The sequence below is a fragment of the Anabrus simplex genome, chromosome 14 (assembly GCF_040414725.1).
Source record: "Anabrus simplex isolate iqAnaSimp1 chromosome 14, ASM4041472v1, whole genome shotgun sequence".
Taxonomy (NCBI): domain Eukaryota; kingdom Metazoa; phylum Arthropoda; class Insecta; order Orthoptera; family Tettigoniidae; genus Anabrus; species Anabrus simplex.
The window spans coordinates 69,315,642-69,337,922 of NC_090278.1; the positions used below are offsets into that span (position 1 = coordinate 69,315,642).

General features: G+C 38.2%; 1 protein-coding gene across 1 annotated transcript in view; it reads right to left on the bottom strand.

Moving 5' to 3' along the window:
* The window catches only part of Nipped-A (Transcription-associated protein Nipped-A), a 347,371-nt gene that overhangs the window by 132,443 nt on the left and 192,647 nt on the right, over nucleotides 1–22,281 (bottom strand). The window contains exons 44-45 of the mRNA XM_067157840.2: nucleotides 11,574–11,746; nucleotides 5,473–5,736 (exon numbers count right to left, since the gene is read on the bottom strand). Coding sequence (XP_067013941.2) covers nucleotides 5,473–5,736; nucleotides 11,574–11,746 — 437 coding nt within the window. The remainder of the gene's footprint in view (nucleotides 1–5,472; nucleotides 5,737–11,573; nucleotides 11,747–22,281) is intronic.

Here is a 22,281-nt window from a genome sequence, read left to right on the forward strand (position 1 = left end):
CCAGCATTTGCCTGGTGTGAAAATGGGAAACCACGGAAAACCATTTTCAGGGCTGTCGACAGTGGGGTTCGAACCTACTATCTCCCGAATACTGGATACTGGCCGCACTTAAGCGACTGCAGCTATCGAGCTCGGTCATGTGACTTTTGGCTGTGGGGATATATGAAGGATCATGTCTATCAGGGATAAATCTGGTCCCTGCCAGATCTAAAGGCCAGCATACAATGAAATGTCACTCTGATGTCACCCAATATGCTGAGTTGGGAGGCCATACTGAATATTTTTGTAACATGCCAGAACCACCATTATCAAGGGCTTGATCTTTCCTGCTGTTTTTCTGCGATGCTACCACTGCTTACAGCGACATATTTATGAAAGCATATGTTTTGAAAACGTAAGACAGAAGTTTAAATCTTCTATTTTAACTTTACTAAATTAAATGCACTAAATAACAATAGAAAACACGAGAACTTTCAAGCCTTAAAAAAAAAAAAAAAAAAGACGTCGAAGAGGAAGTATGCAACGACGTCAAATAAGCCTTCCACATCAAATATATCAATACACATGTACATATAAAAATATGAAAAAATGGAATCATAGATAATGCTTTTTAGCAGATATGTTATACTGTATGGAGTAATAAATAGGATTGTGAACGTCTGCAAGAAGACCTTGACAAAGTTGTGAGATGGACACACAGACAATGGTAGGACAGTAAATAGGGTGAAAAGTCAGGTTGTAAATTCAACCCTGTAAGTACGTAGGTGTTATTGTAAGGAAAGATCTTCATTGGGATAATCACATAAATGGATATGTAAATAAAGGCTACAGATCTCTTCAAATGATTATGAGGATATTTAGAGGTTGTAGGAGAGAGGTCTCGAATGGGAAGATGTCCTGGGACAGAAGATGTATGCAGACAGGAAGAGATGGCGAGCGCTTGTACACCACACCCGGGAAAATGGAGTTGGAAAAAGAAGGCGATGATGATGATTAAGTATGTAGAGGCCACATAAGTCACTGGTAAAACTTGAATTAGAGTATGGTTCTAGTGTGGGGGATTATTTGATTCAAGAACTGAACAGATTCAAAGGAAAGCAGCACGATTTGTTCTGGACAATTTCCAATAGAAGAGTTGTGTTATGAAAATGTTGCAAACTTCTGGCTTGTCCCGAATGAGTAAATTTATACCAATATAATGGTCCATTATTGGATATTATAAATTTTCCAGCGATCTCATTCTTGGTTGCCAGCGTTTTGCACCAACTTAGCACACTAGAGCAAAACACTAAAACACAATGATTTATCCACAAAATGTTCAAGTCAAGATGACTCAATCTGTCATATATGTAGACACAGTTACAAAACAGTTCATGTTCTTAAAAAAATATCATAAGACCAACTTAGCACAGTAGGCAAAACGCTGGCAACCAAGAATGAGTTAGCTGAAAAATTTACAATGTCCAATAACGGACCATCATATTTGGTATTACGCCATGTTAAACCAGACACATACGAACCTAAGCTTCCAACTTGAGATGACCTCAACTTAATTTCCGCTTTTAGAACCCTGTCATCATTACATTAATTTTTATTTTGAGTATCAAAACTCAATGGAACTTTCGTCGTTTAGTAATTTGGTCTTATGACAATTTTTTACAACATGAACTGTTTTGTAACTGTGTTTACATATGACAGAGTGAGTCATCTTGACTCTTAAAACATTTTAAAGGGTAAGTCATTGTTTTTTAGTGTTATTAACCCATATGCACCCACCTGCCCTGTGCACTGACATTGCCTGGAATCTGCCAACTTTTTAGTATGCAACCTTGGTGTTGAAAGTTTCGGTTAAAACAGTATAGTGGGTGATCGACTGCATGTATTATCATGGGACCTGTTTTATATTATTGAGAAATCCACGCTTTCCAATAGAAGAGTTGTGTTATGAAAATGTTGCAAACTTCTGGCTTGTCCCGAATGAGTAAATTTATACCAATATAATGGTCCATTATTGGACATTATAAATTTTCCAGCGATCTCATTCTTGGTTGCCAGCGTTTCGCACCAACTTAGCACACTAGAGCACTATGACACAAAAAATGGAAAAATACAGAAATATAACACACAAAAAATCCCTTTGAAAACTTACATTTTTTCATTAACTTATCTTACCTTAGAAGTTCTTTAGTGTGTGGTATGGCCTTAATTATATGACACGAGCCTAACATTTGCCTGATTTGGAAATAAGGAAATAATGGAAAACCATTCATGAGGCAGCGAATGATGAGATTCGAACCTACTATCTCCCAAATACAAACTTACAGCCGTATGTCTCACTTAGTATACTATTATTATTATTATTACCGTATTATTATTAAGATTCGGTCTGAGGATCAGTGGTAAAGTGTTCGCATCCAGGTACCAAGACAGTAGGTTCAAATCTGACAGTCATAATTGGATCTTGAGGGGCGGGAGAAAGTCCATTCGGCATTCCACGTCGTACAATATTACTTCGCGTAAGATATCTGGTGTTACATTTTGTGTTCTTTAATGCTACCTTTTTGCTATTTGCTACTTGTTTTACGTTGCACCGACACAGATAGGTCTTTGGGAGAGGAAAGGCCTACGAATGGGAAGGAAGTGGCAGTGGCCTTAATTAAGGTACAGCCCCAGCATTTGCCTGGTGTGAAAATGGGAAACCACGGAAAACCACCTTCAGGGCTGTTGACAGTATGGTTCGAACCCACTATCTCCCAGATGCAAGCTCACAGCCGTTCATTAATGCACAGGATCACTAATAACTTCCTCCTCAATATCACTGCTGAAATCAGAGCCTGAAACATCAAGTACGCTTTGAATTGCGCTATTACTGAGAAATATCGCGCAAGCAAGCAACTTCCTTCTCAGCCATCTTGTCAACAACACAATAGCGATTTTTAGATCGATATTTTAATAAATTCTCTTTGCCAGAGAAGCATACCAGAGCACTCTGGTGACACTTTGAGACACCAAGAACAGATTTCGAGAAGAAATGTCTCCAGAAAAAGCCAACAGACGTCACAAACGTCTCCAGTATGCGACCTTGCACCCCGGCGTATCAGGCCGCTTGTGGAGTCCTGGCCCAGCCGCTCGAGCACGTATCAGTCCGCTTACGGGTGCATAGGAGTTAAGAACATCATGTGTTTCTTATTATAATAATTTTAGGCTGAAGATGTCTCACAAGGAAAGACAAAACATGTCCTTTTTAATATAAAATAGAAAGGAATAAAATTGTACAGTACTGTAAAGGTGGAGTCACTCAATTATTAAGATCTTCTATAAAAACACTTGACGATTCCCACCTTTTCAATACATAATATAATCACATTCGTGATTGTGTGGCGTTATAATTGAAGGGACATTTGTATAAGTATCACCAATTATGACATTTTAGTATGTGTGGAATTTAGAATGTACAGTATCATTTAACAATGTGCCATGAACTGCACGACAGCTATTGGCTGTATTTGGTTAATTGACATACATTTGAAATCTTGATTGGTCGATGTGGTCTAATTTCCATTGCTTTTATTCCGTGACTGCGCCTTGTGATCATGAACTGTTTGAGTGCGTATGTTGGCGCGCCTCCCTGTGGACAGGCAGTTGGAAGAAGCTCACCGTCCAAGATGGATGTGTGTTCTCCAGCTCTCAGCTTAGTCGCCGTGGCTAGCCGAAACGATTTGTATCCGCCTTGAGGAAGCTCTGAAATGGCTTAAGGCCCTCAAATTAATAAGTTTTATGATTCACCGCCTGAAATGATATTTGAAGATATTTAATTGGGTTTCCAGTGATATTCTCGGCCGATGTGATGATGCATTTCATCTTTTAAAACAAGAACTAAGCCTGTGGTCACCGTAATTAGCCGATGTTGCCTGGTATTACAATTTAAAGACTGTCCTGAGTGCAGTTATTGGCAAAAAGCATATTATTATGATTGTTAATATTTAAATTTGAGGATCTCAACTGTGTTCTACTTAACTTATGGTCTTATCTTAAAAGAAAGTAATTCTATTATTTGTAAATCAATTCTAGTTTGCCGATTGAGCTCAGTGCCCACACACCCGCAAGGCCTCTGCATCTTAAACAAAAGAAAAAGTCCAATTTAACCTGGCAGGCTTGATGTACAAATAATAGAATTACTTTCTGTTAAGATATTATCATGAATAAGCAGACAGTTTTAATACTAAGTATAACAACTTGAGACCCAAGAAGGGCAGTGGGACTATGAAAGACCACAAATAATGCCACACCAAAATACACTGGATCAACAGTCAACCAGCTCTTTTTTAATATACTACACACAGATGTTTTATTGATTTTGGACATAACATGAAAGATTTTCATGTTGGAACTTTTAATGTTGATGCATTGTCATTTTATCCGCATTCAGTTAGGACATAAAATATTTTAAATAGGGTCTTCAAATGCACTTGATTCTATCCATAAGCTGAAGAAGAGAATATAAAATTTCTTGAAGAGAGAGAGAGAGAGAGAGAGAGAGAGAGAGAGAGAGAGTGTGAGTGTGAGTGTGTGTGTGTGTGTGTGTGTGTGTGTGTGTGTGTATTTGATGGTTTAGATAAATAATACATTTTGAATTGTATTAACAAGGTGGAACTTGGACATAATTAATGCATAATGCAAATAATTTATTTTATACTTAATTATTTGTTCTTCATTTTGTTTATTTTTTAATATATTGCAGAAAGTTATAAATCTTATTTAAGTATCATTCATAAATTATTTTTTTCCTAATTTTTAAGTAAAGTTTGATTTACTGAATTTTAATTTCGCTTTCATTAAGTAGTTAGCGATATTGACCTGGCAACCCCTCAAGTAGTAAGTTAAGATCCTGCCCTCTAATCTTTTATGTTTTGGCCCTCCACGTAGGAAAATTTAATACTGCTGCCTCCAATGGTAAGTTTTTTGCGTCTTGTGCTCATTTTGTCATTTCATGTGTGTTTATTGTTGTGTATGTCTTGGACGTTGCAGGAAGGTTAGTATGTACATTAATTTGAAGAGTAGAGAGAGATGTAGTAAGGTGAGATGGATTGGAGAACTGCATCAGACCAGTCTAAGGACCCATAACGAAAAGGCTGGGATATGAAAGGAGGCAACAGTGATTACTTGTTAACGAGAAAAGGTACAAATATGGCAACAACAATTACTTCTCAGAATAAAACTGTGCACAGAGCTCTATCTGGTGACCAACGCGGGTACCATTTGATGATCAGATCATCTCCAGATGAAAACTTACTAAAACAAATTATTCCTATGTCACCAACAAAAGAAGTCAGCAAAAGTTATGAAAACAAGCAAGGGATAAAAATGAACATCTACAAAGAAAAAAACCTTTTAAAGGTCCAACAAGTGTTGCAAAGGCTATGTTAAGGATTCTTCTTCTAGTGTGAACACACTACAGCTACTCATGCTTACTGTATGCTGCTTGTTGTCCAGCAGTTTCCACAAAGATGGATACAGTTGCAACCACACACTTTCTGCCAGCTTAGTGTCCATGTGGCACAACTGTGCCATGGCTGTCAGCAACTCGATGCTGAAGGTGCTACGGATGGAGTCCATGAAGTTACTGTGACGTACTATCATCTGCCGCATGGATACCTTCCGGTTCTTTTTAGGTCCATCACCCTTGGTTGAGGCACGAATTGTGAGCTGCATTTCAACCATATCCAACTCGTCAGGCTGTAAACACAAAGTGCAACTATTATTCAACAACAACAACAACAATAATAATATAGTAAAAGAAGGCAGGAACAATGGCAGGAGGATACTTGAAATGAGATTTAGTGAAGAAGTTCCACACCATCGGGTCCATTCTTAAAAAGAAAACATGCAGGAGACGAACTGTTTTAACAGGAAAAGCTTAATGAAATAGGAACTCTCTTGGAAAGAACTCCAACAAAATCCCTGTCACGTCTCACCATACAAGCTGTCTCATTATCTTCTGCCCACAAAGCAATAAATCTGTTGAAAGCCAAACCATACAAACCTACCTCTGCCCAACATTTACAAGGACCTGGCAGTCTTGCTAGGGTTCGGTATCATAAGTGGTTGCTTCAGTCCGTTCATGAATGGTATGTTGAAGCAGAACTTTTATTTTATAGTGATAAGACATGGCTGAACTTAAGTGGCTACATAAATAGCCAAAACAATCACTACTGGAGTGAAGAAAATCCCTACCAGGTGAATGTCCATCCACTTCATGATGTAAAGATAGAGTTTGGTGCGCAGTAACTGCTTGCAGAATTATAGCGTCTATATTTTTCCATGAAACAATAAATGCTGACCGATATATAGACCTCATTCTCAGGCCATTCTTTCAGGAACTGATGGAAGAAGAAAGAGTAATGGTAACTTCATGCAAGATAATGTGACGTCACACACTGCTGATTGATCTATAGAGATAATACCAATATAATGGGTCCGTTATTGGACATTACAAGTTTTCAGGATAACTCATTCCTGTTTACAGCGTTTCAACCCATTTTCAACTCATCAGTTGGTAAATAGCACAAATACCAAGGCGCGTGGCTAGTGCATACCATAATAATAAGCTGCCTCTGTGGATCAGCGGTAGAGTGTCGGCCTCCAGATCCCAAGATAGCGGGTTCAAACCCGGCAGAGGTAGTCGGATTTTTGAAGGGCGGAAAAAAGTCCATTCGACACTCCATGTCGTACGATGTCGGCATGTAAAAGATCTCTGGTGACACATTTGGTGTTTACCCGACAAAATTCATTAAATCTCAGCCATAGACGCCCAAAGGCCACTGAGTAAACTATTTGAAGCTACCAACAGTGCCAATGCACTATGAGAGACGTCTCCTTTGCGAAAGTTGAAGCTTGCCAGGCTATCAGATGATATGGATATAGATTCCCTTAGGGAACCTGAATTATTGGTATTATAGATTTACTCATTCAGGACAATCCGTGGAGATAATATGGGTGGCTGCTTATTCCGCTAAATTTTCCTATTTAAATCCCTGTGATTATTACCTGTGAGGGATTCTGAAGGGAAAAGTGTATGTGAACAACCCTAACACTAGAGAAGAACTACAAGAGAACAGCGCACAAGTTATTTCGAACATCACACACGCTGAGATTTACCGATTGTCTGCGAACCTGTTTACGAGGTGTCAAGCGTGTTCGACGGCCGAGGGACAACATTTTGAGCATCAAATGTAATGCCTGGCGGGTTTCAGACAAATAGTTTTACAAAAATAGCCTTCTATACATTGACACGATGTAGTGGGGAGGAAAGGCAAGAGTTATATCCGGCTAATGACCAAGTGTCATTGCGCCAGCTGTGCCATGCTATGAGTGGTGCTACAACCCACGCTAAAAAGAAAAAAAAGACCCTGTCCTGTACTTTTGAGCCTTGCTTTATACAACAAACACATATACGTCTACCTTGTATATCTATACCTAACTTCCACTATAAAAAATTCTCATATACAATGACATTTTAAACCTCCATTTGGATTAGGATTTCTGTTATGCAGGTATTTTGTCAAGTGAAGAAAAATACATACCACCAAAGCTGAAGATGGTTATGATGAAGACAGTAATGATAATAAAATGGTATCTCAATTATTACAAAAAAATAGACTATTATATTCTGAATGAGTATGAAACATATGGAATAACAGATGATGGCCTAGTTTCAGTGAGGCACAAAGAAAAGTTAAATGCCACAGTTAAGAAGAAGTCTATCCCACCAGTGAGTGGTTCTTCAGAAGCCATCAACATTGTGATGAAACAAAGCTAGGGGAGGGTACAGTGAAATTGTGACACAAATTATGAAATAATATAACATAATTTAGAAAGCATGTACTGGAGGAAACAGGAGAAGAGAGATAAAAAATACTCATTATTCCAAAATAACAAAGCTTGGCGAGTACTGTTCATACTTAAGTTTAACTGAACGAGCTAAAACTCTTATTACAGACTGTAAATCTCATGTTAGATCCGTATTGACAGTTGAATTTCTTACAAATTGTACGAAATTGTGTTGATTATCCTCCTAGTCAGTACTCAACTTCTTAATCTGTTTACCCTCCAGGGTTAGCTTTTCCCTCAGACTCAGTGAGGGATCCCACCTCTACCGCCACAAGGGCAGTGTCCTGGAGCGTAGGACTTTGGATTGTGGGATACAACAGGGGAGGAGGACCAGTGCCTCGCCAGGCAGCCTCACCTGTTATGCTGAACAGGGGCGTTGTGGGGGAATGGGAAGATTGGAAGGGATAGACAAGGAAGAGGTAAGGAAGCGACTGTGGCCTTAAGTTTGGTACCATCCCAGCAATTTGCCTGGAGGAGAAGTGGGAAACCACGGAAAACCACTTCGAGGATGGCTAAGGTGGGAATCAACACCCCCCGCCTCTACTCAGTTGACCTCCAGAGGCTGCGTGGACCCCGTTCCAGCCCTCGTACCACTTTTCAAATTTCGTGGCAGAGCTGGGAATCGAAGCCGGACCTCCGGGGGCGGCAGCTAATCACGCTAACCACTACACCGCAGAGGCGGACAGTCACTCAACCTTACATCCAAATTAAAATGAAATTTTAAATAGAAATGTTATGACCCCGTATAGTGTCATCCTGAGTAAAAAAATATATGTTAGACACACAATAAGAAGTGCTTGTTAAAAAGTTTTTCCTTAAAAAACATGAAAGCTAAAAAACGTGAAGTGGTGGTCAGTAAAATAGTTTTTGGGCTGGAGGCCTTTTTGTTGTGATATTCCCATTGTCTCATGATGCAGTTCAACTGATATCTGTACACTGTTGAATTAATTAATGTCTTCAGTCACAGGCTGACAATATAAGTTGTTATTGAAATTGAACCGTCTGTTTTTAGTCTGTAAAGTATATAATAAGAATTAAATTAGGAATCAAAAAGTGGCGACTGACAGGAAACGTTGTACATTAGTATGGATCAATACAAGAATCCAGCCCTCAACTTAAATAAGTTAAAGGAAAAAAGTCCGGCTCCATGGCTAAATGGTTAGCGTGCTAGCCTTTGATCACATGGGTCCCGGGTTCAATTCCCGGCAGGGTCGGGAGTTTAAACCATCATTGGTTAATTTCCCTGGCACGGGGGCTGGGTGTATGTGTTATCATCATCATTTCATCCTCATCACGATGTGCAGGTCGCCTACGGCATCAAATCAAAAGACCTGCACCTGGCGTGCCAAACCTGTCCTGGGATCTCCCGGTACTAAAAGCCATAAGCCATTTAATTTCATTTCAATGAAAGAAAAAATTATATGGGAAACTTTCATTCTGATCATTTGTAGTAAAAAACAAGATCAGAAGATTTCACAATTATTACACTCAATTTCAGTTACCACCTCCATAATACTGTATACTCCCACACTCCTGCAAGTCCTGCCGCATTTCCCTACTCCACCTCTTCCTAACAATGTTGTACGTTTTGGCTGTGGGAGCACATCAATCGAGAGCTGGACTCCGTAGTCAGAAAACATGAGTAATACAAGCGGGCCATGTAACGTAAGTTAATTTCATTCATCAAAACTTACCTTAAATGATTTCTGTCAGTCACCATTTTTTTATTCTTAATATGATTTTTATTACCCATTTTACAGACTAAAAACAGATGGTTCAACTTTAATAACAACTTATATTATCAGCCTATGACTGAACACATTAAATAATTCATCAGTTTACAGATATTAGTTGAAATGCATCAGGAGACAACGGGAATACAAAGGGGTGACTAATCTCATGTTTTAATCTGTATTGAATCTGTTGATATACAATAATAAAGTTTTATTATGAATCCACCTGTTCAATACATTATAATGTGGTCACATTTAAAATAACTTCATTGGTTAAAAAGTTATATACGGGACATGTTTCACTCCCTTATAGAGCATCATCAGCCAAATCTGAATCTCGAATAATTGTTATTTACGTAAATAATGACTTAAGAACTATTAGAACATTTTTGACAAACTTAAAACTTCTATTAGAATATCATAAAATATAAAATCTTTGTATACATGGCTTAATTACATGTGCTTAATAGGAAGATACATTAAAATTATGGAAGAGAGAGTACTAAAATATTAAATAAAATAAAAATATATATATCATGTCCAAAATCTTAGAAAGACGTGAAAATCAATCTTAGGAGCTAAATTTGAGGATTTTCTTGGCAATGAGATCTGGTAAAAAAGTTATTTATCCCTTGTGGATAAGAGTCTATAAAGATTCAAATTTATCGTCAATTTGATGATTGAACTTGTACAGGATAAATGTTGGTCTTCAAGAAATTTAAATGCTTGTTGTCATATGACCTCGGCGAATGCTGTTGAAAAGATATGTTCTTATAGGTGTCAATGACCGTTCGTTGAACTAATGGATTTGATAAGGACGATTGAAAGGGACGTAAATCAACGTTCGTATTGAAAGCTGCTGCTTGGTTTATCTTGTTGAATGTCTCATGGATTCTACTCTCCATCAAATGGCCATCTTCAACTTGCCGAGTTCCTTAATCATTTCTTTAACTTTATGAAGTCTCCGAACATAAAACTGATGGAAGTCATTCATTGCTCTTATATACTGGACATCCGATGGTTCTCAGCCAAGCAATCTACAGCACCGAAACACTGCCTCTAAAGTGCAATGACTTCATAAAGTTAAAGAAATTATTAAGGAACTCGGCAAGTTGAAGGTGGCCATTTGATGGAGAGTAGAATCCATGAGACATTCAACAAGATAATAATAAAACTTTATTATTGTATATCAATACAAAGGGGTACCTAAAAATAACCGGAATAACATTGCCGTGCGTGAAGCTTGTGTAGTACACATTTCTGCCGCTAGGCATGTATATGCCCTCTTTCTCATGAACTAAACGACCCATTAACCTGAGATTTATACTAAATGAATCTCTGAACTATTGTCCTGGTCCTTCTGCTCAAAGTTCCCCAGGCAAAGATTACCCTAGTTTTCACCGCATTGTGAAACAACCCAGGCAAATACAAGAACGTCACTTTCATTCCGTACAAAATGTGGAAGGTCTCTTCTCCATTACTACACTATAAGGTAAATATACATTTAGCGAACGTAAACTACATTCTTTCGAATCTCTACTATAAACATTTGAAAATAATCTAAGCTAAACTGTCGTAACAGTGAATTTTTTTTAAAGAGATCATTGCATTCTTTTAGTGCTCACATCTGAAGCACCTCCATCCACTGGGTAAGTGGCACTCAAATGTTCCCCGCCGCTGAGGGGTTAATAAACATGTATCAAGTGAAATGATTATAACATTACTGGTTTTATGTTCCACTGACTCCTTTTATGGTTTTCTGAGACGAGGTGCCAGAATTTTGCCCCGCATGAGTTCTTTTACGTGTCAGAAAATCCCGAAATATCATCAGCCGAGTTGGGCTCAGAAAGCTAGCATGGAGCTCAGTACAACAGAATTATCCAACTGAGAAACCTGTAATTATGGTAGCAAACAGAGAAGGAGTAATACAACCACACAGGAATTACAAACCTCTTTCTCCTGAACTTCCACCTCATAGCTAGTATCCATCACTTCATCGTTGTAATCATTTATCTCCTTTTTACAGGCAATGACGAACTGTTCAATCTCAGGACCAGAAGCTTCCTTCAGAGCCTTGGTGATTGGTGGCACAAGACCTCTGCCATACAGTTTGATGGGATCCTCTGAAATATATGATAAAGAAAACATTCATTCCTGTTGATGGGTATTATTTAGTCAAATATTTGCAGTTTATGATGTCAAGCAGTCAGATCACAGAGGACCAAACAAGTGTCAAATTAAGTCTTATATAGAGGTGTTGTGTCTCCGAGATTCAAACTCAGGACAGCTAGTTTCTTCGAGGATCAAACCTATAACTTTGAGAACATAGGAGAAATAGTGTCCATGAGCTGATAACGGTACAGTGAGATCTCGTTGGTGCGTTCGTCATTAACACGTTTTCCTGCTTAACACGTTGTAAATTCGAAGCCCTGATTCTCGCTGTGAAATGAAATGACGTATGGCTTTTAGTGCCGGGAGTGTCCGTGGACATGTTCGGCTCGCCAGGTGCAGGTCTTTTGATTTGACTCCCGTAGGGGACCTGCGCATCGTGATGAGGATGAAATGATGATGAAGACAAATACACCCAGCCCGTGCCAGCGAAATTATCCAATGATGGTTAAAATTCCCGACTCTGACGGGAATCGAACCCAGGACCCCTGTGACTAAAGGCCAGTATGCTAACCATTTAGCCATGGAGCCGGACATTATCACTGTATTAAATCTATATAAAAATACCTCACTTTCTGCGTCACAAATTTTTGCTATTACTGCTTAGTACGTTCACAATTTTCCTAGCCCTGAAAATGTTATTTGTCATCCCTTGTGAAAGAAACGTGATTTCCAACTTGGGTAAGAGTCATCGCCACAGTTGCGTGATTACGAGAAAAGGCCTTGAATTCCTGAACTTCACAGGATAAATTGCACCTTTGGGGAGCAAGCCGTTAACCCCAGGAATGTTCAATTTTGCTTGCAAGTTAGCAGTGAGATTGCTGAATAACACAGTGAGCCTATTTGTGCTTATATTTCGCATTCCATTTAGAAGTTAAAAATTTATTTTGTGTTGAGTGGTACAGTGAAAAGTACCGTAGCGAATATTTGTAGCCTATATCTAGATTAGGAACATAATCATGTGAAACTGACTAGTATTGTGCATATTTATCTTGTGAAGCCTAGTTATAGATACAGAAAAGGTTGTGAAATTCCTTACTCATGAAGACAAAATTAAAATATATCAGAAAGTTGACTGGCATCTGCATCTTGAAGCATGCAGAGGTTGCGAATATTGAACTCGCACCTTAGAGTTTCGACTCGATAATTCGAGTTGGTCGAAAATTTATAATGTCCAATAACGTACCAACTATATTGGTATTATTGGTCCAAGTTTATTCAAAATGGCAGCCAAAGTCATTCCTCCAGATTTCACATGGTCGAGTGTAACCTCCAATTCACTGTCAAGGAGTGTGACCAGGAAATAATGTTTAATAACCTACTGCTGCGAAATCAAAGGCTTCTACTCACATTTGTTTTAGAAAGAGTGATGCAATAATACTTTGATATTTTTATGGCCCCAGTCCTCATGTTTCCATATTTGTTGTTTGGTGTTTCTCACAACTTTCAGTGTACTTGTTATTTTATAAGCCCCAGCAGAAAAGGTTTTCATATTTGTTCTCTTGTGTTTTTCACGCCTTTTAATACTTATCTCTTATATTTAGAAATGGAAGATATAATATAGTATAGTATAGTATAGTATATATATAGTATATACCTGCAGATACACAACGTAAAATACCCTCATTCATTACGAAGAATTTAAGGGCCTTTGAGAACCCAACTACTCTCAAAGGCCCTTAAATTCTTCATAATTATTGAGTTTCAATACGTATCAAATAATGAATTTTGTAATATGCAAATGCCCTCATGTCAGAAAAATTTGTGTCTAGTGTTTCCATATCCCTGGTGGAGAGTTTTTATTCATAAATTCAGTAGTATGTTTTCTCGATTAATATGTTATTTTTTGTTGTCCCCTGCAGAAACGTCTTAACAAGGTTTTACTGTAATAGTTTAATTATTATTATTGTCGTCTGCAGCTACAAGCTCTTTGTTTACTGTAACCCGTAGTGGGTGACATGGTACATGAGCTGCAAGAAAACGTTTTAAGTTTTTATTCTGGATGAATCGAACTATTGGACGGTGATCTCGAGAGTGTTTTCTATACATCAAGAAATTGTAATTTTGTTTTGTTTTCTCGGTGAAAATGTTTTGTGCATCTTGAGAAATTGTTTTTTTTTTCTAGGTAAAGACTATTTGAAAATTATTTTGAAAGAAAATTATTTAGAAACAAACTCTTTGGACATTTGAAGGAAAAATGTGTTGTTATGTTTTGTGTATCCCAAGAAAGTTATGTTATTTTTTTTTTTTAAGGTCAAAAGATTATTGGATAAGACTGTTAAAGAACTTTTTTAAAATGCCTCAAGATATTTAAGATATTTATTTGATTGTTCAATTATTCCAGTGATAACTAGAAAACTTGAAGATTGTATAATTTGGTTTTGCTGATTTTATGTTTTAAAATGTTGGTCCAGTTTAAAAATGAACTCCCTATACTGACACGTGTAAGAAATTGATGGTTCAATTGTTGCGTCAGCAATTTCTTCATGGCTTGTCGTTTGCTTGATGCCCATATAAGGTTAGGGTTTTTGTAATTGGTTGTAATTAGAAGTTTTGTAATTGGTTTAACATGGAGGTGTTTTCCGATTGGCGGTTTGATATCGAACGATTTCCGGTATGATGTGAGGTACGCTTGTGCTACCGTTTTCTTGTCGTCTTTCGTTTTTCGATCTTCGAAGAGGTCGGACGCGCGGTGCGCGCGGTCCGGGCCTACGGGGCCAACCTACCCTAAGGTAAGCATGTTTAATTATTTTAAAATTTTGTAATATGTGATTTTGTTTTTTCGTTCTAAATTTAACTTTCATGTGTTTCGGCCTTTCTTATTATATTTCGCGAAATGTAAATGTTCTCATCCTGCCAGGAAATCACCTCGAATCCTAGTTTGGGCTATTTCATTTATGCCTCTGTGTTACACGAGGCCACCTTTTGTTTGGAGGTTTTCCTATTTTAAAATTTATTTTATCCTTTAAGTTGCCATGTGTTAATTTTCCCTCAGGTTGCCTCCAGTAGCTCTGTATAATGAAATTACAAGAAAAGTCTGTTGTCCTTTGATGGACCATCCAGAAGATTGTTTGTTATATCCTATCTGGTTTATTGTTCAAGATTCAAGTTGCAGTTGTATTTCTATTCCTTTTTCACGAATTGTGTTCTATAGGTTTCCGTTCTTGTTTTTCTAATTATATTTTATACGAAGGGTATGGGCGAGTACGTTCTTTTCCTTACAACATCCTACGATCTTACAGCCTCATAGGGTCCAAGTCCGCTTTCCACACTATTCCTGTCTGTAGTTGTCATTTAGACCTTTAAGCTTTGTGTATCCTATCCGCATCTTTTATTTTATTTACGATTTTATTTTTGATGTATGTAGCCTACCTTATCCTTGCTTCCTTTGTGTTTTGGTAACTTGCGTGATTCCGTTAATACCGTATTGCTGGTATCGGGATGATGGCGATGATTTTTTAAATTATTATTATTATTATTATTACTTCGACGTTCACATTTTATGCATCTTTTTGGTAACCGACCGGTAAATGTCAATACAGGCTACATTTACTATTTGGAAAATTTCACTATCTTAGGCAATCATCATCATCATCATCATGAATTCCTTCCAGCGAGCTGGGTAGGATGTTTAAGACAGACGTGCCTCCATTTCTTATGGTCCTGGTGTGCTTCTCCTCTTTCTAGGGCATCCCATGCTTCTCCTCCCTTCTATAGGTCTTCTCTTGTCTGATCCTTTTCCTAGGGTGTCCAATTGGTCTTCATCCCGTAACGATCTTTTCAGGATACTTCCTTGGTGTTTGAGTTACCTGCACCCACTTAATGTGTCCTAGCCACTTCAGCCTTGCAACACTTGGCCTTTCTTCCACGGTCAGGTTGACCTGCAGGTCACTTTGTATCTGATCATTCCTAATTCTGGTCCCTCCTTGTTTTCTGTACAGCTGATCTAAGGAACTAAATTTCAACAGCTTGCAGTTGACTCACTTCTCTTTTATGTACGATGCAACTCCCCAAACTATACATCACGATGGGCAGGAGATAAGTCTTAAACAGCGTCTGTCTAGCCCTTTGAGGAACTCCCTTGTCCCATACTATGTTCCGTATTTGATGGAAGAAGTTGGATCCTTTTTAAACCCTGTTCAACACTTTGTTCTTGGCACTTCCATAATTTTGTATTGTACTCCCCAGATATTTAGAGGTATTCACACATTCAATCTTCTCTCCGTCGAGGGTGGGGTTACAAGGTGTATTTGTCCTACTAATATTCATTACCACTGTTTTGCTCTTGCTCAGAGTTAACTTACATTCTCTAAACTTGGTGTTCCAAAGATCCAATCTCCTCTGAACATCTCCCTCAGTTTCTCCCCAAATGGCAACATCATCAGCAAAAACACGGATCTTCCTTATCTATTTCTTTGAGTTCCTTTATAATAGTATCCATGAGTGAAATGATATGAGCAATGGGGAAAGAGAACTCCTTTGTTGGATTCTTGTTTTAAACCACTGAGATCTTCCATCTCCCACTTGCACACTACTTTCACAACCATCATACAACACATGAACATTTTTAATTAGTGCTTCTGGGATGTTATGTTTTTCTAAACAATCCCATATTTTTCCTCTCTCCACCCTGTCATATGCTTTTTCCAAATCCAAAAACACTATTATCAAGTCCTTCCCTTTTTCCCAAAATTTTTCCTTTAGCTGCCTGAGTGAAAAAGCTGGATGTGGTTCCTCTACTTCTTCTAAATCCATGTTGTTCCTCTTCAAACTGATCTTCCGTTATTTCTCTCATTCACTGTTCTATAATATTCTCCATTATCTTAAAGGCAATGTGACAAAAGGGTGACGCCTCTGTAATTGGTTCCTTTTTTAAACAATTGTATTATGATTTCTTTTTTCCAGTCAACTGGCAACTTATTCTCTTCCAGCTGCCTTAATCATGTCTGCTGTTGGTTCATCTGCTCCTGCTGACTTTCCACTTTTCATTTCCTTCAGGGTATTTTCTGTCTCTTTCCAAGTAATTGGAAGTTGTTCCTTCTGTAATTCATTAGTGACTTTGGTAACTTGTTCTTGTTCACACTACCCATTCAATAATTTTTCAAAATAACTCTTCATCTCTTCTCTGATTCCTACCATGTCTCTGATAATAATCCCGTCCTCTGTTTCAATAGCTTCAATTTCTTCCCTATCTGATGTTTTACTTTTCATTAACCCGTAAAACATTTTCTGATTTCCTTTACTATCTTCCTCAATTCTTCGGGTGAACAGTTCCCAGCTCTCCTCCTTCTTTCACTACTCTTTTTACCTGGAGTTTCTTATTTCTGTATTCCTGTTCCAGTCTTCCTATTTTTTCATCGTCCTTTGCTACAATTCCCTGAGTCGGATTTTGTTTCTCAACATCGTTTTTTTTTTTTTTTCTTTCTTTTTTTTTTTCTCTTTGCTATGTTTCTTTCTTTAATAGTATGCTTTACTCTATCATTCCACCAACTTAATTTTTCTCCTTGACTTTACCTTTCATTTTACCACATACCTCTACAGCACAGTTAACTATTGTTGTTCCAAATGCATTTTATTTGTTTCATATTTTGGCAATTTAATTGCTATCAAATTTTGAAAATCCCTCTTGATTTCTTCATTTTTCAGTTTCCATTCTTTAATCTTTGGCATTTTCTTTACTGCAGGTGTAGCTTTAACTGTGCAATTTAGATCCACTACTATAACACTGTGGTTGCTATTCAAGCTTTCACTTGGGATAACTTTTTAATCCCTCACTTTTCCTCCAATTAATTTATCAGCTATCACATAATCAATAACTGTCTTTGATTTCCTATCCCAGCCATATCTGGTAATCTTATGGCTTTCCCGTTTTTTGAATAATGTTTTTTTATTAAAAGATAGTTTTCTTCCACAAAAATTTGTAATATGTTCGCCCTCTACATTTCTTGTTCCATGTGTAGTAAAAGGGCCAATCTCCAACTTGTATCCAGATCTATCAGCCATAACTTGGGCATTAAGATCCCCAATTATCATAACAATGTCTTCTCATATTTGATCTTCCAAATCATCCAGATAGCAGGTTCGAACCCCACTGTCGGCAGCCCTGAAGATGGTTCCCGTGGTTTCCCATTTTCACACCAGGCAAATGCTGGGGCTGTACCTTAATTAAGGCCACGGGCGCTTCCTTCCCACTCCTAGCCCTTCCCTGTCCCATCGTCGCCATAAGATCTATGAGTGTCGGTGCAACGTAAAGCAACTTAAAAAAAAAATCATCCAGGAACTCTGTTTTCTCATCATCACTGCATCCTTGCTGAGGAACATACACTTGTACTATTGTAGAACTATTCTTCCCCAAGTTTAATCTGGCTTTTATTACTCTATCATTTACAAAAGTAACATCTGTGACATGTGTGATATCTTTCTGGAGTAGCAAACCTACTCCATTTCATGCTTCCTTTCTATTACCATGTCAGTACAGTTTGCAACCTCCTTTTAATAATTCTGAATTTGTCCCCTTCCATTTTCTCTCTCTCAATCCCAGTATATGAATCTTCCTTCTTTCCATCATATCTACAATCTCTTCACTATTGCCTGTCAGAGTTATCACGTTTAGAGTTCCTATTCTCAGTTTATGTTTGTATTTTAGTCCAGTCCGAGCATTTTGTCTTTCATTGATATTACTTCCTGTATTCCTAGGATTATCTTCAAACTCTGGAGCGTTGTCATTCGTTCCAAGGGTACATGGAGTTTAGCCTAAATTTGGTTTATTTTTTCACCCGAGGCTCGTTCTTAGATTGAAAGCAATACATAATAAACACTCTTTTGCTGACCTGCTAAGCCTAATGGATCAGAGGATTTTCTTTCAGTGTTTACTCCCTTAGCCTTCGAGGATCCCTCCTCTTCCCACATGGCAGTGGATTCCTTCTGTACTATCCCCAGATGGATGAGTTGCCTCCTCTGCCAGTTCAGCTGCATTGAAAACTTTCATTTTACACCTTTAGTGCCATTAAGGTTTTCAAACATATCTTTATGCACAGGGCACTACAGTTTCTAATTTTAAAAATATTGTATTTCAATATACCTTAGGATATGGTGTTTCATGATGCAGTGGGGAGGGCTCAAACTGGGTGCCAATTCCAACCAACACTTCACTAAGCCCTGCATTATGCATATAGGTATTGTCGTTACTGCCTAAATCACAGCCTACACTGTCTTTTCCATCACTCTCCTAATCAGTACAACTGTCACTTTCACTAACGATAGTACCAAGAGGTTTATGGTACTGTGGAATGTTATCACTACACTCATTTCCTATCTCTGAAATAACATCATTATTACATGACCCTGATATAGAGACATCTTCATCAGATTCAATGTAGTCACCATCAGCACAGACTCTTTTAATACACTTGGCTATATCATCATCGTTCTGGAACACATCCTACATGGCAGAGGCAATTTTCCTACTCACAAACTTGCACGGTGTACAAAGTATGCGGTATCAAAGTATCATGGTTGACCATCTCTAGATGCCTGGGTGTGGTGCACGAGCCCCCTCCATCTTTTTCTGTCTATGAACCACTGTTCCCTCGTAATCTTCTCCCAATTTTGTCCTCTCTCCTTGACATCTTTCTTCACCAGATCTGTCCATTTTCCTCTGGGTCTGCCCACTGGTCTGTTTCCTTTTACTTCCCTTTCATACTCTCTTCTTGCAGTCCTGCTTGCACTCATCTTTCTTACATGGCCAAACCACCTCTGTCTTGCTTTCTGGATCCTCTGTAGTAGGGAGTCTCCTATTCCCACCTCCTCTTACACATTTTCATTCCTGAACTTGTCCTTCCTGGTCTTCTGTATCATGGTGCGTAGGAACTTCATTTCTCCAGCTTGGAGTTTTGAGTCATCTTGTCTCCTTAACATGGTAGTTTTCATGCTATAAGTGAGGATGGGTGTATAATATGATTTATATAATGTAATCTTAGCTTTCAATGGTACTTGTTTATCCCATGGCAGTTGTCTTACTTGATGGGAAAATTGAGTGGCCTTGCTAATTTGACTGACCACCTCACATTCTGCACAGTAATAAATAATAATAATAATCGTATGGCCTCAGCTACCGTGGGCAGACATTTCAATTTGATGCACAGTTATCTTTTGATACTATACTACCCAAGTAGTTAAATGTTGGAACACTGTCCAGTATGGTGTCATTTATTCTGATTTGTGGTTTGTCATCTCCCCTCTGTAACTTCATCACCACCATCTTAGCCTTGTTGACATTTAAACCTTATCTCACATTCTTGACTCCATTTGTGCAGTTTTACCTTCACAACATTTTCGGTTTCACCCCAAAATCACCAAGTTATCTGCAAAGATGAAAGCTTGCAAGTCCTACTGCTCCTTTTTCAATGCTTTATTATGGCATCCATCACAGTGATAAATAGGAGGGGTGACAAAGCACAGCACTGCCTTGCTGTACTCCTCTCTTCGTTTCAAACCATTTGGACAGCCTGCTACCCACTTGTACACAACTTCTGGTTTTATCATACAGCATTTTCACTTTTGCAATAAGACCGTCACAAACTCCCATATCTTTCAGGCATTTCCAGATATGCTCACTTAGTACACTACCATAAGCCTTTTCGATGTCTAGGATTAGTAGAAAAATGGTTTCCCTTTTTCCCAGTGCTTTTCCATCAACATCCTGGCAGCAAAGATGAAGTCTGTAGTTGGAAAAATAAAATCATATCTCTGTAAATAAAGCGATTAGTGCAACAATATTACGGTAGATTTAGAAACTACAGGCTTCGCTGATTCTATGTAGATCATCTGTTTTGTGCTGCTATCTTTTGGACACCTGAGAACTACAAGCGTATACAAAACTGCTTGCATAAGGAGCGCTATTGCATTCCTGGCAATTTTCACTTGCTCGCCGAAGAATACTTTTGCACTCTCTGGTATTCTATGAGTTAAGTTGTTTCTTTTTTAGGTATAATTCTGTTACCATTTTTTTTTTTTTCAAAATTAGCTTAGGCAGACTGAAGAACCTAACAGTTATAGTAAAATCTTTTAAAAAACAACAACATACTAGATTATCACTGGTTGTCTATGTCCCCGATCTTTGGAAAAACTCCACTGTCTTGTTGATATAACAACTTCTAAAATTTGTCAAGAAATAACTGCCAAGACAGAGAACAAGGCCAATCCTCCATTTGGACACTGCCAACAAGTTACCGTCTTTATAATCTATTGAGGTAGTGGTGGTGATTAATATTTTAAGAGGAAGTACAACTGGGCAACCATCCTCTATATAACACTAATCAGAGGGAAAAAATGGAAGGGCTCTAACACTTCGAAAAATGAAGGTATCGGCCAAAGGAAGACACGGGCCATGAAGGGCATTAAAATGAAAGACTGCCTAGGCCTCGAGTGCTCTAATATCGTCGGGGTCAGAAAAGAACAAGAGTTGACCAAGGAAGGTCGGATGTATAACGTGCTCCTATTTTTTCTACTATTCTACGTGATTCTACGTCTGCTACGCTCGACATGCTGCTACTAACCTCTGTGTGTGTGCTCTCTTCGCCCGTCCAGCTGGTACTGTTCACACTGTTGCCCTCCCTCCTTTCCTCCCCTATCACCTCGCTGCGCAATGTGTACCTTCTGCTCTCGTCTTTTCTGGACGTTTCCATCGTAATATAAATAAGGCCTGCTCTGGGCTCTATCGGCGAGTTGGATGAAGAAAACGACTTGTGTGGAAGGAGGACTTTCTTTTATTTGCGCTAGCGGCTGGTCCGAGTGCAATGTTTTTAAAATGGTGTTTGTCGTTCATGATTGAAGCTCAAGGACTGCTGGACGGGTGAGCGAACTTTAAATCTATATTCTCTTCCCATACTTAATTTTCTCTTTAAAGCTGTATTCCCCTATTTCTTCATGCCGAACTGGCTGCTAAACACTGTTCACGCTACTAAATATCACTAGTCTGAGCTGTTGACAATGGTGTTTGTCTTGGAACTACACTACGATTTTTTCCAAATTTCGCTTTCTACTATGTGTAAAATACAGTGATATGAACCATTGGATACTAAAACACTTGGTGAACAAACGCAAGAATAGGATTAACTGTATTCATATTAACGCCTAGTTTCTGTTCGAATTTCAGGATTGTATTAATACTTGTATTTTCTATCTTTCCTAATCCCTGTTGCCAGCCTTAGGTACTGTTCTCTTCCTCGTCCTTCCTTTTTCCCCACGTTCCTGTCCCGGGGTTCTCTTTTCTTCTTCTTTTGCGATTGTACAGTGGCCTATATGCCTGTTCAAAATTCTTTTAAAATTTTGTATTAATGGGTAATATCTGTTTAGCATTTTTAGGATACTCCTAATGAAAACTATTGTAAAATTCATCTCTTGTTTTGATTCTAGCTGTTTTGGATAGAAAATTGTATTATTTAATGGTCGTCCCATTTATTTTTAAAATCCGAAGTATCTATTTTTT